The following is a 19,012-nucleotide window of genomic DNA, read 5'->3' as shown; positions in this document are numbered from 1 at the left end:
TAACAATCTCTCCTCTGCTGGAATCTGTATAACACTGTCCAAACACATACACACACACTAACATTCGCTCCTCTGCTGGAATCTATATCACACTGTCCCCACACAGACACTAACAATCTCCCCTCTGCTGCAATCTCTCTAACACACTGTCCACACACATTCACAATTTCCCCTCTGCGGGACTCTGTAATACACTGTCCCCACACACACACTAACACTCTCCCCTCTGCTGGACTCTGTCACACACAGTCCCTACTCACAGACTAACAATCTCCCCTCGGTCGGACGATGTATCTCACTGTCCACACACGCACACACACACACATACCCACTAACAATCTCCGCTCTATTGGAATCTGTATCACACTGTCCCCACACACACATTAACGATCTCCCCTCCTCTGGAATCTGTATCAGGCTGTGCACACACACACACTAACAATCTCCCCTCTGCTGGAATCTGTATCACGCTGTCCCCACACACACTAACAATCTCCCCTCTGCTGGAATCTGTATCACCTTGTCCACACACACACTAACAGTCTCCCCTCTGCTGGAATCTGTATCACACTGTCCACACACACACACTAACAATATCCCCTCTGCTGGAATCTGTATCACACTGTCCCCACACACACACTAACACTCTCCCCTCTGCTGGAATCTGTATCACACTGTCCACACACACACACACACTAACAATCTCCCCTCTGCTGGAATCTGTATCACACTGTCCACTGACCACACACTAACAATCTCCCCTGTGCTGGAATCTGCATCACACTGTCCACACACACACACACACACACACACACTAACAATCTCCCCTCTGCTGGAATCTGCATCACACTATCCACACACACACACTAACAATCTCCCCTCTGCTGGAATCTGTATCACACTGTCCACACACACACACACACACACACACTCTAACAATCTCCCCTCTGCTGGAATCTGTATCACACTGTCCACACACACACTCACTAACAATCTCCCCTCTGCTGGAATCTCTATCACACCGTCCACACACACACACACGCTAACAGTCTCCAGTCTGCTGTACTCTGTAACACGCTGTGCATACACACGTACAGTAACAATCTCCCCCTATGCTGCAATCTCTCTATCAAACTGTCCACACACACTCACAATCTCCCATCTGCTGGTCTATTTAAAACACTGTCCCCAAACACAGACACACAAACACTAACAATCTTCCCTCTGCTGGAATCTGTATCACACTGTCTCCACACACACACACTAACAATCTCCTCTCTGCTGGAATCTGTATCATACTTTCCACAAACACACACACACTAACCATCTCCCCTCCGCTGGAATCTGTTTCACACTGTCCCCACACACACACACACACACACACACACACACACACTAACAATCTCTCCTCTGCTGGAATCTGTATGCCCCTGTCCACTCACACACACACACACACACCAACAATCTCCCCTCCTCTGGAATCTGTATCAGGCTGTCCACACACACATGAACAATCTCCCCTGTGCTGGAATCTCCCTCTTATTGTTCTCACTCACACACACACACACACACTAACAATCTCCCATCTGCTAGAATCCGTATCACACTGTCCAAACACATACACACACACTAGCAATCGCTCCTCTGCTGGAATCTGTATCACACTGTCCACAGACAGACACTAACAATCTCCCCTCTGCTGCAATCTCTCTAACACACTGTCCACACACACTCAAAATCTCCCCTCTGCGGGACTCTGTAATACACTGTCCCCACACACAGACACATGCACGCACACGAACAATCTCCCCTCTGCTGGAATCTGTAACATACTGTCCCCACACAAACACTAACACTCTCCCCTCTGCTGGACTCTGTCACACACAGTCCCTACTCACAGACTAACAATCTCCCCTCGGTCGGACGATGTATCTCACTGTCTCCACACACACACACACACACACACACACACACACATACCCACTAACAATCTCCGATCTATTGGAATCTGTATCACACTGTCCCCACACACACATTAACTATCTCCCCTCCTCTGGAATCTGTATCAGGCTGTGCACACACACACACACTAACAATCTCCCCTCTGCTGGAATCTGTATCACACTGTCCACACACACACACACACAAACAATCTCCCTTCTGCTGGAACCTGTATCAGACTGTCCACTCACACACACTAACAATCTCCCTTCTGCCTGAATCTGTATCACACTGTCCACACACACTCACACGATCAATCTCCCCTCTGCTGGAATCTGTATCACACTGTCCACACACACACACACACTAACAATCTCCCCTCTGCTGGAATCTGTATCACACTGTCCGCACACACACACTAACACTCTCCCTTCTGCTGGAATCTGTATCACCCTGTCCACACACACACTAACGATCTCCCCTCTGCTGGAATCTCTACCTCACTGTCCACACACACACACTAACAATCTCCCCTCTGCTGGAATCTCTACCTCACTGTCCACACACACACACACTAACAATCTCCCCTCTGCTGGAATCTGTATCACACTGTCCCCAAACACACACTAACAATCTCCCCTCTGCTGGAATCTGTATCACACTGTCCACACACACACTAACAATCTCCCCTCTGCTGGAATCTGTATCACACTGTCCGCACACACACACTAACACTCTCCCTTCTGCTGGAATCTGTATCACACTGTCCACACACACACTAACAATCTCCCCTCTGCTGGAATCTCTACCTCACTGTCCACACACACACACTAACAATCTCCCCTCTGCTGGAATCTCTACCTCACTGTCCACACACACACTAACAATCTCCCCTCTGCTGGAATCTCTACCTCACTGTCCACACACACACACTAACAATCTCCCCTCTGCTGGAATCTGTATCACACTGTCCACACACACACACTAACAATCTCCCCTCTGCTGGAATCTGTATCACACTGTCCACTCACACACACTAACAATCTCCCCTCTGCTGGAATCTGTATCACACTGTCCACTCACACACACTAACAAACTGCCTCTGCTGGACTGTGTATGACACTGTCCACACACACACACACACACACACACACACTAACAATCTCCCCTCTGCTGGAATCTGTATCACACTGTCCACACACACACTCACTAACAATCTCCCCTCTGCTGGAATCTCTATCACACCGTCCACACACACACACACGCTAACAGTCTCCAGTCTGCTGTACTCTGTAACACGCTGTGCATACACACGTACAGTAACAATCTCCCCCTATGCTGCAATCTCTCTATCAAACTGTCCACACACACTCACAATCTCCCATCTGCTGGTCTATTTAAAACACTGTCCCCAAACACAGACACACAAACACTAACAATCTTCCCTCTGCTGGAATCTGTATCACACTGTCTCCACACACACACACTAACAATCTCCTCTCTGCTGGAATCTGTATCATACTTTCCACAAACACACACACACTAACCATCTCCCCTCCGCTGGACTCTGTTTCACACTGTCCCCACACACACACACACACACACACACACACACACACACTAACAATCTCTCCTCTGCTGGAATCTGTATAACACTGTCCGCACACACACACTAACAATCTCCCTTCTGCTGGAATCTGTATGCCCCTGTCCACTCACACACACACACACACACCAACAATCTCCCCTCCTCTGGAATCTGTATCAGGCTGTCCACACACACATGAACAATCTCCCCTGTGCTGGAATCTCCCTCTTATTGTTCTCACTCACACACACACACACACACTAACAATCTCCCATCTGCTAGAATCCGTATCACACTGTCCAAACACATACACACACACTAGCAATCGCTCCTCTGCTGGAATCTGTATCACACTGTCCACAGACAGACACTAACAATCTCCCCTCTGCTGCAATCTCTCTAACACACTGTCCACACACACTCAAAATCTCCCCTCTGCGGGACTCTGTAATACACTGTCCCCACACACAGACACATGCACGCACACGAACAATCTCCCCTCTGCTGGAATCTGTAACATACTGTCCCCACACAAACACTAACACTCTCCCCTCTGCTGGACTCTGTCACACACAGTCCCTACTCACAGACTAACAATCTCCCCTCGGTCGGACGATGTATCTCACTGTCTCCACACACACACACACACACACACACACACACACACATACCCACTAACAATCTCCGATCTATTGGAATCTGTATCACACTGTCCCCACACACACATTAACTATCTCCCCTCCTCTGGAATCTGTATCAGGCTGTGCACACACACACACACTAACAATCTCCCCTCTGCTGGAATCTGTATCACACTGTCCACACACACACACACACAAACAATCTCCCTTCTGCTGGAACCTGTATCAGACTGTCCACTCACACACACTAACAATCTCCCTTCTGCCTGAATCTGTATCACACTGTCCACACACACTCACACGATCAATCTCCCCTCTGCTGGAATCTGTATCACACTGTCCACACACACACTAACAATCTCCCCTCTGCTGGAATCTGTATCACACTGTCCGCACACACACACTAACACTCTCCCTTCTGCTGGAATCTGTATCACACTGTCCACACACACACTAACAATCTCCCCTCTGCTGGAATCTCTACCTCACTGTCCACACACACACACTAACAATCTCCCCTCTGCTGGAATCTCTACCTCACTGTCCACACACACACTAACAATCTCCCCTCTGCTGGAATCTCTACCTCACTGTCCACACACACACACTAACAATCTCCCCTCTGCTGGAATCTGTATCACACTGTCCACACACACACACTAACAATCTCCCCTCTGCTGGAATCTGTATCACACTGTCCACTCACACACACTAACAATCTCCCCTCTGCTGGAATCTGTATCACACTGTCCACTCACACACACTAACAAACTGCCTCTGCTGGACTGTGTATGACACTGTCCCCACGCACAGACACACACACACTCATTAACAATCTCGGCTGTGTTGGAATCTGTATCACACTGTCCCCACACACACAGACACACACTCTCTAACAATCACCCCTCTGCTGGACTCTGTAACACACAGTCCATACACACACACTAACAATCTCCCCTCCGCTGGACTCTCCCTCTTACTGTTCACACACACACACACACACATACACACTAACAATCTCCCCTTTGCTGGACTCTGTAACACACTGTCCACACACACACTAACACTCTCCCCTCGGCTGGACTAATTATCTCACTGTCCACACACACACGCACACTCACACACACACACACACACTAACAATCTCCCCTCTGCTGGAATGTGTATCACACTGTCTATACACACACACACTACAATCTCTCCTTTGCTGGAATCTGTATCAGGCTGTCCAGACACACACGAACAGTCTCCCTTGTGCTGGAATCTCCCTCTTACTGTTCTCTCACACACACATACACACACACACACTAACAAACTCACCTCTGCTGCAATCCAAATCACACTGTCCACACACAATAACAATCTCCCCTCTGCTGAAATCTGTATCACACTGTCCACACACACACTCACTAACAATCTCCCCTCTGCTGGAATCTCTATCACACCGTCCACACACACACGCGCTAACAGTCTCCAATCTGCTGTACTCTGTAACACGCTGTGCATACACACGTACAGTAACAATCTCCCCCTATGCTGCAATCTCTCTATCAAACTGTCCACACACACTCACAATCTCCCATCTGCTGGTCTATTTAAAACACTGTCCCCAAACACAGACACACACACACTAACAATCTCCCCTCTGCTGGACTCTGTAACACACAGACCCTACACACACACTAACAATCTCCCCTCTGCTGGAATCTGTATCACACTGTCCATACGCACACACTAACAATTTCCCCTCCTCTGGAATCTGTATCACACTGTCCCCACACACACACACACTAACAATCTCCCCTGTGCTGGAATCTGTATGACACTGTCCACACACACAGGCACTACCAATCTTCCCTCTGCTGTAATATGTATCACACTGTATCCACACACACACACTAACAATCTCCTCTCTGCTGGAATCTGTATCATACTGTCCACAAACACACACACACTAACCATCTCCCCTCTGCTGGAATCTGTTTCACACTGTCCCCACACACACACACACACACACTAACAATCTCTCCTCTTCTGGAATCTGTATAACACTATCCACACACACACTAACAATCTCCCTTCTGCTGGAATCTGTATGCCCCTGTCCACTCACACACACACACACCAACAATCTTCCCTCCTCTGGAATCTGTATCAGGCTGTCCAAACACACACGAACAATCTCCCCTGTGCTGGAATCTCCCTCTTATTGTTCTCACTCACACACACATACACTAACAATCTCCCCTCTGCTAGAATCTGTATCACACTGTCCAAACACATACACACACACTAACATTCGCTCCTCTGCTGGAATCTATATCACACTGTCCCCACACAGACACTAACAATCTCCCCTCTGCTGCAATCTCTCTAACACACTGTCCACACACATTCACAATCTCCCCTCTGCGGGACTCTGTAATACACTGTCCCCACACACAGACACATGCACGCACACGAACAATCTCCCCTCTGCTGGAATCTGTAACATACATTCCCCACACACACACTAACACTCTCCCCTCTGCTGGACTCTGTCACACACAGTCCCTACTCACAGACTAACAATCTCCCCTCGGTCGGACGATGTATCTCACTGTCCACACACACACACACACACACACACACATACCCACTAACAATCTCCGCTCTATTGGAATCTGTATCACACTGTCCCCACACACACATTAACTATCTCCCCTCCTCTGGAATCTGTATCAGGCTGTGCACACACACACACTAACAATCTCCCCTCTGCTGGAATCTGTATCACAATGTCCGCATGCACACACTAACAATCTCCCCTCTGCTGGAATCTGTATCACAATGTCCACATGCACACACTAACAATCTCCCCTCTGCTGGAATGTGTATCACCTTGTCCACACACACACTAACAGTCTCCCCTCTGCTGGAATCTGTATCACACTGTCCACACACACACACTAACAGTCTCCCCTCTGCTGGAATCTGTATCACACTGTCCCCACACACACACTAACAATCTCCCCTCTGCTGGAATCTGTATCACACTGTCCATACACACACACACTAACAATCTCCCCTCTGCTGGAATCTGTATCACACTGTCCACTGACACACACACTAACAATCTCCCCTGTGCTGGAATCTGCATCACACTGTCCACACACACACACACACACTAACAATCTCCCCTCTGCTGGAATCTGCATCACACTGTCCACACACACACACACACACACACACTAACAATCTCCCCTCTGCTGGAATCTGTATCACACTGTCCCCACACACACACTAACAATCTCCCCTCTGCTGGAATCTGTATCACACTGTCCACACACACACACACTAACAATCTCCCCTCTGCTGGAATCTGTATCACACTGTCCACTGACACACACACTAACAATCTCCCCTGTGCTGGAATCTGCATCACACTGTCCACACACACACACACACACACACTAACAATCTCCCCTCTGCTGGAATCTGTATCACACTGTCCACACACACACTCACTAACAATCTCCCCTCTGCTGGAATCTCTATCACACCATCCACACACACACACACGCTAACAGTCTCCAGTCTGCTGTACTCTGTAACACGCTGTGCATACACACGTACAGTAACAATCTCCCCCTATGCTGCAATCTCTCTATCAAACTGTCCACACACACTCACAATCTCCCATCTGCTGGTCTATTTAAAACACTGTCCCCAAACACAGACACACACACTAACAATTTCCCCTCTGCTGGAATCTGTATCACACTGTCCCCACACACACACACTAACAATCTCCCCTGTGCTGGAATCTGTATGACACTGTCCACACACACAGACACTAACAATCTTCCCTCTGCTGTAATATGTATCACACTGTCTCCACACACACACACTAACAATCTCCTCTCTGCTGGAATCTGTATCATACTGTCCACAAACACACACACACTAACCATCTCCGTTCCGCTGGAATCTGTTTCACACTGTCCCCACACACACACACACACACACTAACAATCTCCCCTCTGCTGGAATCTGTATCATACTGTCCCCACACACACACACACACACGCACACACACACACACTAACAATCTCTCCTCTGCTGGAATCTGTATAACACTGTCCGCACACACACACTAACAATCTCCCTTCTGCTTGAATCTGTATGCCCCTGTCCACTCACACACACACACACCAACAATCTCCCCTCCTCTGGAATCTGTATCAGGCTGTCCACACACACACGAACAATCTCCCCTGTGCTGGAATCTCCCTCTTATTGTTCTCACTCACACACACACACACACTAACAATCTCCCCTCTGCTAGAATCTGTATCACACTGTCCAAACACATACACACACACTAACATTCGCTCCTCTGCTGGAATCTGTATCACACTTTCCACACACAGACACTAACAATCTCCCCTCTGCTGCAATCTCTCTAACACACTGTCCACACACACTCACAATCTCCCCTCTGCGGGACTCTGTAATACACTGTCCCCACACACAGACACACGCACGCACACGAACAATCTCCCCTCTGCTGGAATCTGTAACATACTGTCCCCACACAAACACTAACACTCTCCTCTCTGCTGGACTCTGTCACACACAGTCCCTACTCACAGACTAACAATCTCCCCTCGGTCGGACGATGTATCTCACTGTCCACACACACACACACACACACATACCCACTTAAAATCTCCGCTCTATTGGAATCTGCATCACACTGTCCCCACACACACATTAACTATCTCCCCTCCTCTGGAATCTGTATCAGGCTGTGCACACACACACACTAACAATCTCCCCTCTGCTGGACTCTGTATCACACTGTCCCCACGCACACACTAACAATCTCCCCTCTGCTGGAATCTGTATCACGCTGTCCCCACACACACACTAACAATCACCCCTCTGCTGGAATCTGTATCACATTGTCCACACACACACTAACAATCTCCCCTCTGCTGGAATCTGTATCACACTGTCCCCACACACACATTAACTATCTCCCCTCCTCTGGAATCTGTATCAGGCTGTCCACACACACACTAACAATCTCCCCTCTGCTGGAATCTGTATCACACTGTCCCCACACACACACTAACAATCTCCCCTCTGCTGGAATCTGTATCACACTGTCCCCACACACACACTAACAATCTCCCCTCTGCTGGAATCTGTATCACACTGTCCACACACACACTCACACACACTAACAATCTCCCCTCTGCTGGAATCTATATCACACTGTCCATACACACACACTAACAATCTCCCCTCTGCTGGAATCTGTATCACACTGTCCACACACACACTCACACACACTAACAATCTCCCCTCTGCTGGAATCTATATCACACTGTCCATACACACACACTAACAATCTCCCCTCTGCTGGAATCTGTATCACACTGTCCCCACACACACACTAACAATCTCCCCTCTGCTGGAATCTGTATCACACTGTCCACACACACACTCACACACACTAACAATCTCCCCTCTGCTGGAATCTATATCACACTGTCCATACACACACACTAACAATCTCCCCTCTGCTGGAATCTGTATCTCACTCTTCCCACATACATGCACTAACAATCTCCCCTCTCTTGGAATCTGTATCACACTGTCCACACACACACTAACAATCTTCCCTCTGCTGGACTCTGTATCACACTGTCCACTCACACACACACACTAACAATCTCCCCTCTGCTGGAATCTGTATCTCACTCTTCCCACATACATGCACTAACAATCTCCCCTCTCTTGGAATCTGTATCACACTGTCCACACACACACTAACAATCTTCCCTCTGCTGGACTCTGTATCACACTGTCCACACACACACACTAACAATCTCCCCTCTGCTGGAATCTGTATCTCACTGTCCCCACACACACACTACCAATCTCCCCTCTGCTGGAACCTGTATCACACTGTGCACAAACACACAGACACACACTTACAGTCTCCCCTCTGCTGGAATCCGCATCACGCTGTCCACACACACACACACTAACAATCTCCCCTCTGCTGGAATCTGTATCACACTGTCCGCATACACACACACTAACAATCTCCCCTCTGCTGGAATCTGTATCTCACTGACCACACACACACACTAACAATCTCCCCTCTGCTGGAATCTGTATCACATTGTCCACACACACTCACACACGCTAACAATCTCCCCTCTGCTGGACTCTAACACACAGACACACACACACTCACTAATAATCTCCGCTGTGCTGGTATCTGTATCACACTTTCCCCACACACAAACAATCTCCCTTCTGTTGAAATCTCTGTAATACAGTGTCAACACACACACACACTAACTACCTCCCCTCCTCTGGAATCTCTATCACACTGTCCACACAAACACACTAACAATCTTCCCTCTGCTGGACTCTGTATCACACTGTCCACACACACACACTAACAATCTCCTCTCTGCTGGACACTGTATCACACTGTCCCCACACACTCACTAACAATCTCCCCTCTGCTGGAATCTGTATCACACTGTCTCCACACACACACACACACACTTTAACAGTCTCTCCTCTGGACTGTCACACTGTCCACACACACACACTCACTAACAATCTCCCCTCTGCTGCAATCTGTATCACACTGTCCACACACACAAACAATCTCCCCTCTGCTGGAATCTGTATCACACTGTCCACTCACACACACACTTGAACAATCTCTCCTCTGGACTCTCACACTGTCCACACGCAAACACACACACACTCTAACCATCTCCCCTCTTCTGGACTCTCATTAACCACACACACACACCCATATGCACATTTTAACAATCTCTCCCCTGCTGGACTCTTTCACACGCTGTCCAGACACACGGGCGCGCAGAGGCTCTCCATCTCCCCTCTGGACATTGTAATAAGTTGTCCCCACGCACACATTAAACATACTCTCTCTACCCCCCCCACCCCCCCGACACCCTCCATTGCGGTCGGTATCACACTGTTCACCACCCCCCACACACACACACACAAACACCTTTCACAATCTCCCTCCGCTGAAACTCTCCATCACGTAACACCGTACACACGCACACGGCGAACGTTATCTCCTCGGTCCCTCCGCAGTCTCCCACCCGCTTCACAGAGAACGCACGAATGACTCAACAGCTCTCGAGATGAGTTTTAAAAAAAGGATCTTTTTATTGCACTGGTCTGGTACGGACTGACAAAACTCTATTCCTGGCTTGACTATCTCACAGCCGTCGCTCCGACTGGGTTCGTGCTGGACGTCTCGTACGTTCAAGGGGTTTTGGTTTGAGCGACATTCACAGATTAAAGTGCAGTTAAAGCCACCTCTCTAGCTGGAGCGTTGGGGTTTCGACAGTGCGGAAGGTCGGGTGTGGGGTGGGTGTTGGGGATGAAACCTCCATCCCAAGGCACGTTGATCGGGTCAAGTCCGGAACGTCTGACCGGTTTGTCGCTTTGGTGACCCCGCCAGTGTTTCCAACCCATCCTCGGAATCTAGACGTTCGGGTGGGTGGCGAGCTTCCGATTTCTCACCCCCGCCCGCACACCCGTTCCCCCTTCCGACCCCCTCTTCCTCGCCACCCCCTACCTCCCCAAACCACCCCCCCCCAACAAAACCAAACAGGGCCTGCCCTTCGCCCACTGCCCCTTTCCCTTCACTCCTCCCTCTCTCTGAAGAACTGCGGTGTAGGTTCCTGAAGAGATGGGTGATGGACGGGGCTCTACTGCTCCCTTCAAGAGCACTAGCTTGGACCCGATTTGGTGGGGACAGGGGTTGGGGTGGTGCAGACAGCGGGGATGCCAGAGACAACAGATTCCTGACCCCCCCACCCCCCCCTTCTTGGGCAAAGAGCTAATTGAATGTCGGAGCAGGCTGAAGGTTGAACGGTCCTCCTGTTCCTGTGTAACAGGCTCGAGGGGCTGAATGGGGCCTCCTCCTGTTCCTGTGTAACAGGCTCGAGGAGGAGGGGGGCTGAATGGGGCCTCCTCCTGTTCCTGTGTAACAGGCTCGAGGAGGGGGCTGAATGGGGCCTCCTCCTGTCCCTGTGTAACAGGCTCGAGGAGGAGGGGGGCTGAATGGGGCCTCCTCCTGTTCCTGTGTAACAGGCTCGAGGAGGAGGGGGGCTGAATGGGGCCTCCTCCTGTCCCTGTGTAACAGGCTCGAGGAGGAGGGGACTGAATGGGGCCTCCTCCTGTTCCTGTGTAACAGGCAACTGATTCTGTTCAGCGTTGAGTTCTCTTGTGACAGACAGGAGCGTGGGTGAGGTATATTCCCGCCCCGGGGTGGTCCCAGAGGGTGAAAGGTGAGGTCTGACCCACTCCCCTTCTTCGCCGCACCCCAACCCCCGACAACCCCGCTTCCCCGCCCCCCTCCCACCCCGCCCCCAACAAAAGGATCAAAAGGCGAGCAGGCCATGGTGAGGTTCACGGCTTGCGGTAGAATCTGAGGAGAAGGTAGCAGGCCACCCGAAAGGCCACCAGAAACAGGAGAAGAATTAAGACATCGGCCCAGATCGGGAGTGTGACCTCGAAATAGGCCAGGATCTCGTCCCTGGGGATGTAGACGGAGGCGTTGGTGGTGTTCCTGACCATGTTGCAGTGCCGATAGGCTGAGTTCTCCTCTTTACATCTGCAATGCAAGCAATCAAACGATTTAGGGACGGCCCCTAACTCTCCGGCAGGTAACCCCACCCTCCCCGGGCGAGGTAGGGTGCAAGTGTTTTGGGGACTGACCCTCACAGGGCACACGGAGGGGTGGTGGTTGAGCGAGCTGATTCCAGGAGCGCTTGCTTCGGGATTGGTCCCCATCTCGGCGCAAGGGAGTACGCGGAGTTGGGGTTTGAGGGGGGTGGGGGGGGATTGCGTGGAAACTTGATTCAGGCGTGCGAGAGATTTGATTGAGTGATGGTCCCTAACTGTCGCGGTGCACCGTGGGTGGGAGAAACTGAAGGAGGGGCCGGAGGTTGAGGGACGGGGTTCCTTGCTATCGGAGACAGGGGTGCAGTTGGCGAGAGCGAGCTGGTGGCGGGGTGGGGGGGGCGGGGAATGGACCCTCGGTGTCAGGTACAGGGGAGAATTGATTGAGGAGTGTGTGTGTGTGTGTGTTTAGGGACGGTCCCTAACCAGGGGTGCAGTTGCCGAAGGGTGAGGAGTGAGAAAGAGCTGGTGGGGGACGGTCCCTTGGTGTCAGGTACAGGGGAGAATTGATTGAGGAGTGTGTGTGTGTGTGTGTGTGTTTAGGGACGGTCCCTAACCGCTGGAGCGCAGGCAGGAGAGTGTGCGACAATTCGGAGAGGGTCCCTAACTGGAAAAGGTCGGTCGGAGGGTTGGGGGGGCGGGGGGAGGGCGGTGGAAGGAACGGACTGAGGAGGGTTTGCAGTGAGTTGAGTTGAGTTGAACTGAGGGCCAGTCCGCGACTTCACTCTGGGATTGGGGAGGGCCGCTGCTACTCACAGGATGGTGTGGTTATTGGAAAACTCAAAGCTCAGCATCACGTGGAAGGGGTAGATGACAAAAGCCAGGTAGCGAGCCCAGGTGAGCCAAGCCGGCAGCCGCTGGATGTAGAAGCCTCCGAGGAGCAGGGTGCTCAGCATGAAGATGGTGGCGAAGATGATGGACTGGTCAATCCTGAGGAAGAGAGCGCTGGCAAAGAGACCGATGGACTGCGGACAAATCGAGAGAGAGAGAGAGAGAGAGATGAGATGAGATGAGAGGAAGCATTAATCGCGAGGTCTTGCCACTATCTGGGGGCGATCAGAGGGATTCACTCTCCCCTCAAGGTTCGGAGGATGTCAGGCAGGTTAGAAGGTCCCTCGCCTGCGACACACCGACCCCCGACACACACACACACACACACACATAACCCCGAAATCTAAGGCCAGCACTCCTGTGAGACACTCGAGGGACTGTTTGGTCCCCCTTTCCTAAATTTTATATTCTAATTACACACCGTCAGTGTAATGTAGAGGGAGCTCTACACTGTATCTAACCCGTGCTATACCTGCCCTGGGAGCGCTCGATGCTGACAGTAGGTATAAAATGGGGGGAGGGACACACTGTCAGGGTAACGTAGAGGCAGCTCTACACTGTATCTAACCCGTGCTGTACCTGCTCTGGGAGCACTTGATGCTGACACTAGGTATAAAGTGGGGGGAGGGACACACACTGTCAGGGTAACGTAGAGGCAGCTCTACACTGTATCTAACCCGTGCTGTACCTGCCCTTTCACTTACTTGTGCTGTGATTGATCCGAGCATTATCATTGCCAAGCCGACAAAGTAAGCAATGACACCATTAAGACCACCCATCCAGAAGGCAATGGTCAGGCTGATGAGAGGCTGGATGATCGTCAGGGGCAACTCGCTTGTCATTTTGGCCAGATAGTAGGCGGAGAGGCGATAGGAGCCAGACAGCCTCTCCTTGTTGATGACTGGGCGTTCCAGTGGGACTGAAAGGCACAAGAGGAGTTGTGAGACATGCACACGCACAGCAGCAGCAGCAGCAACACACCCCACCATCCACTGAACCCACAATAACCGACAGCTCTCACACACACACTTGTATACACACTCAAATAAACACTGTCTCCCGCACACACACACACACACACACACTGACTCTCACTCACCGGAGCACTCAAACCTCCTCACACACCCCAATACCCACCCGCACTCTCAGACACACTCACTCTTACACACACGCACACACACACACACACACACACACACACACACACACTGACTCTCACTCACCGGAGCACTCAAACCTCCTCACACACTCCAATACCCACCTGCACTCTCAGACACACTCACTCTTACACACACACACACACACACACACACTGACTCTCACTCACCAGAGCACTCAAACCTCCTCACACACCCCAATACCCACCCGCACTCTCAGACACACTCACTCTTACACACACACACACACACACACACACTGACTCTCTCTCACCAGAGCACCCAAACTTCCTCACACACCCCAATACCCACCCGCACTCTCAGACACACACACACACATTTGCACAAGACAAACACACTCACTCACTCTTGCACACACTCAGACACAGTCACTTGCGCGCGCGCACACACACAAACACACTCAGACTCACAGACACTCGCACGCACTAACACACACACGGTCACTCTCACGCACACACTCAGTCTCACTCCCTCTCACCATAGCACCCAAACCTCTACACACACCCCAACACCCACCTGCACTCTCAGACACGCTCACTCTTGCGCTCACACACACCCACGCACACACACTCACTCAGACACACAGTCACTCGCACACATTAACAGTCACTCTCACGCGCACACACACACACACAAACTCGCGTGGGTGCACACACACGCAGACCAGTTGATACTTGATCTCGATGCACTGAGAAACGTTTTCGAAACAATAACAATCACAGCAAAAGGGCAAACCCATTGAGTCAGGCGCTGGCTGGCAAGGGACCATCGGCCTAATCCCGCTTCCCAGCCCTTGGTCCCGCAGGGTTAGGACACCTCACGTGCATCTCCCGGTGCTTTTTAAATGTGATGAGCGTTTACGCCTCTAATGCCCTTTCAGGCAGAGAGTCCCAGACCCTCGCCACCTCCGGGTGAGAAAAATCTCCCTCTCGGATCCCCTCTTGCCCTGAATTTTCCCTCCCACCGGGATATGAAGCCCTCGACTGAGGGGAATAGGCCCTTCCTACCCACTCGGAATTTAATGCCCCTCTGTTAAACCCTCCCCTCGGCCTCCTCTGCCCCAAAGCCCCTCCAGTCTGTCTCCTCCTCGCTGAAAACCTCCAATCCCGGCGACGACCCTCTGTAAGCCCCTTCTGTACCCTCTCCAGGGTGATCACGTCGCTCTGATAGTCCCGGTGACCGGGACTGTACACAGGACCCCAGCTGTGGCCTAACCAGTGTTTTATACACTTCAGGCATAACCCCCCCACCCCCCTCCGCCGGCCCTTAGATTCTGCACCTCGGCCTATGGAGGCATCTTCTCCACCTCCCAGTCCGCCTGTCCAGGCACCTTCAGGGATACAACACCACCACCCCCCCCTCCAAGGAGCCTCTGTCCCATCTACACTCCTCGGTGTCCCACCATTTACTGAACCTTGTTAGCCCTCCCCCAAATCCATTGACCCTCGCTTCCCCAGATTAAACTGCGTTGGCCGCTGCTCTGCCCTCCTGACCAGTCCACCGATACCGTCCGGCAGCCCACGGCTTCCCATCTCGGCCATCGGCCGCGCAGGTCGGCTTTTGCACTGTCCACAAAGTTTTCAGTCCTGCTGACCACATTTGAGTCTCCATAATTGACATACACCGCAACAGCCTTAGTACTGGGGTGCGCGACTGTGGTTAGTGTTGTCTTCATACTTACATGTGCTTAAGGTGTGGAAGATTGGGGTGAACGCCCAATAGAGCAGAATAAAATAAATCTAAAACAGCAAAAAAAAAGCACCAGGATTAGAAATGGAACATGTTCAAACTTACTCTACATTGTCCCCAGGTGACAATCCATCCACTCTGTGGGCGGACCACAGGTCAAATGCCTCTCGGTCCCTGAGGGTGAGGGTCAGTGTCTGTGTGAGGGAGACAGGAGCCTCTCGGTCCCTGAGGGTGAGGGTCAGTGTCCGTGTGAGGGAGACAGGAGCCTCTCGGTCCCTGAGGGTGAGGGTCACTGTCTGCGTGAGGGAGACAGGAGCCTCTCGGACCCTGAGGTTGAGGGTCAGTGTCTGTGTCAGGGAGACAGGAGTCTCTCAGTCCCTGAGGGTGAGGGTCAGTGTCTGTGTGAGGGAGACAGGAGCCTCTCGGTCCCTGAGGGTGAGGGTCAGTGTCTGTGTGAGGGAGACAGGAGCCTCTCGGTCCCTGAGGGTGAGGGTCAGTGTCTGTGTGAGGGAGACAGGAGCCTCTCGGTCCCTGAGGGTGAGGGTCAGTGTCTGTGTGAGGGAGACAGGAGCCTCTCGGTCCCTGAGGGTGAGGGTCAGTGTCTGTGTGAGGGAAACAGGAGCCTCTCGGTCCCTGAGGGTGAGGGTCGCTGTCTGTGTGAGGGAGACAGGAGCCTCTCGGTCCCTGAGGGTGAGGGTCACTGTCTGCGTGAGGGAGACAGGAGCCTCTCGGACCCTGAGGTTGAGGGTCAGTGTCTGTGTCAGGGAGACAGGAGTCTCTCAGTCCCTGAGGGTGAGGGTCAGTGTCTGTGTGAGGGAGACAGGAGCCTCTCGGTCCCTGAGGGTGAGGGTCAGTGTCTGTGTGAGGGAGACAGGAGCCTCTCGGTCCCTGAGGGTGAGGGTCAGTGTCTGTGTGAGGGAGACAGGAGCCTCTCGGTCCCTGAGGGTGAGGGTCAGTGTCTGTGTGAGGGAGACAGGAGCCTCTCGGTCCCTGAGGGTGAGGGTCAGTGTCTGTGTGAGGGAAACAGGAGCCTCTCGGTCCCTGAGGGTGAGGGTCGCTGTCTGTGTGAGGGAGACGGGAGCCTCTCGGTCCCTGAAGGTGAGAGTCAGTGTCTGTGTGAGGGAGACAGGAGCCTCTCGGTCCCTGAGGGTGAGGGTCAGTGTCTGTGTGAGGGAGACAGGAGCCTCTCGGGCCCTGAGGGTGAGGGTCAGTGTCTGTGTGAGGGAGACAGGAGCCTCTCGGTCCCTGAGGGTGTGGGTCAGTGTCTGTGTGAGGGAGACAGGAGCCTCCCGGTCCCTGAGGGTGAGGGTCAGTGTCTGTGTGAGGGAGACAGGAGCCTCTCGGTCCCTGAGGGTGAGGGTCAGTGTCTGTATGAGGGAGACAGGAGCCTCTCGGTCCCTGAGGGTGAGGGTCAGTGTTTGTGTGAGGGAGACAGGAGCCTCTCGGTCCCTGAGGGTGAGGGTCACAATTTGAGGGAGACAGGAGCCTCTCGGGCCATGGGGGTGAGGGTCAGTGTCTGTGTGAGGGAGACAGGAGCCTCTCGGTCCAAGGGTGAGGGTCACTGTGTGAGGGAGACAGGAGTCTCTCGGTCCCTGAGGGTGAAGGTCACTGTCTGTGTGAGGGAGACGGGAGCCTCTGGGTCCCTGAGGGTGAGGGTCAGTGTATGTGTGAGGGAGACAGGAGCCTCTCGGGCCCTGAGGTTGAGGGTCAGTGTCTGTGTGAGGGAGACAGGAGCCTCTCGGTCCCTGAGGGTGAGGGTCACTGTCTGCGTGAGGGAGACAGGAGCCTCTCGGACCCTGAGGTTGAGGGTCAGTGTCTGTGTCAGGGAGACAGGAGTCTCTCAGTCCCTGAGGGTGAGGGTCAGTGTCTGTGTGAGGGAGACAGGAGCCTCTCGGTCCCTGAGGGTGAGGGTCAGTGTCTGTGTGAGGGAGACAGGAGCCTCTCGGTCCCTGAGGGTGAGGGTCGCTGTCTGTGTGAGGGAGACAGGAGCCTCTCGGTCCCTGAAGGTGAGAGTCAGTGTCTGTGTGAGGGAGACAGGAGCCTCTCGGTCCCTGAGGGTGAGGGTCAGTGTTTGTGTGAGGGAGACGGGAGCTAATTTCTGGCAATCTCACAAAAATATCAATGAGATTGTGACAATGATCGCATTTCTAAGTGATATTTCTTGAGGTACATGAGATAGAAATCACTCATTCCTCCTCCTCCAATGTCGGTGGGTCAGGACTAAGGGAGCGCCGCACTGTCGGAGGGTCAGTGCTGTGGGAGTGCCGCACTGTCAGAGGGTCAGTACTGAGGGAGTGCCGCACTGTCAGAGGGTCAGTACTGAGGGAGTGCCGCACTGTCGGAGGGTCAGTGCTGTGGGAGTGCCGCACTGTCAGAGGGTCAGTACTGAGGGAGTGCCGCATTGT

General features: G+C 52.2%; 1 protein-coding gene across 3 annotated transcripts in view; it reads right to left on the bottom strand.

Annotated features, from left to right (window-relative positions):
* Positions 1-12,599: 12,599 nt before the first annotated feature.
* The window catches only part of LOC121269399 (ABC transporter G family member 27-like), a 120,598-nt gene continuing 114,185 nt past the window's right edge, over positions 12,600-19,012 (bottom strand). For 2 of the 3 annotated variants that reach the window (XM_041173997.1, XM_041173998.1), the window contains 4 exons: positions 16,600-16,657; positions 14,445-14,659; positions 13,666-13,874; positions 12,600-12,841 (listed from right to left, as the gene is read on the bottom strand). In XM_041173997.1, the coding sequence (XP_041029931.1) occupies positions 12,637-12,841; positions 13,666-13,874; positions 14,445-14,659; positions 16,600-16,657 (687 nt within the window). In that variant the 3' untranslated portion in view covers positions 12,600-12,636. The remainder of the gene's footprint in view (positions 12,842-13,665; positions 13,875-14,444; positions 14,660-16,599; positions 16,658-19,012) is intronic. The other variant, XM_041173999.1, reaches the window with a different exon arrangement.

This window comes from Carcharodon carcharias, chromosome 24 (genome assembly GCF_017639515.1).
Source record: "Carcharodon carcharias isolate sCarCar2 chromosome 24, sCarCar2.pri, whole genome shotgun sequence".
NCBI classification, from domain to species: Eukaryota; Metazoa; Chordata; class Chondrichthyes; order Lamniformes; family Lamnidae; genus Carcharodon; species Carcharodon carcharias.
The sequence above is the reverse complement of the archived record's forward strand: the minus strand, read 5'-3'. Positions and strand labels throughout refer to the sequence as shown.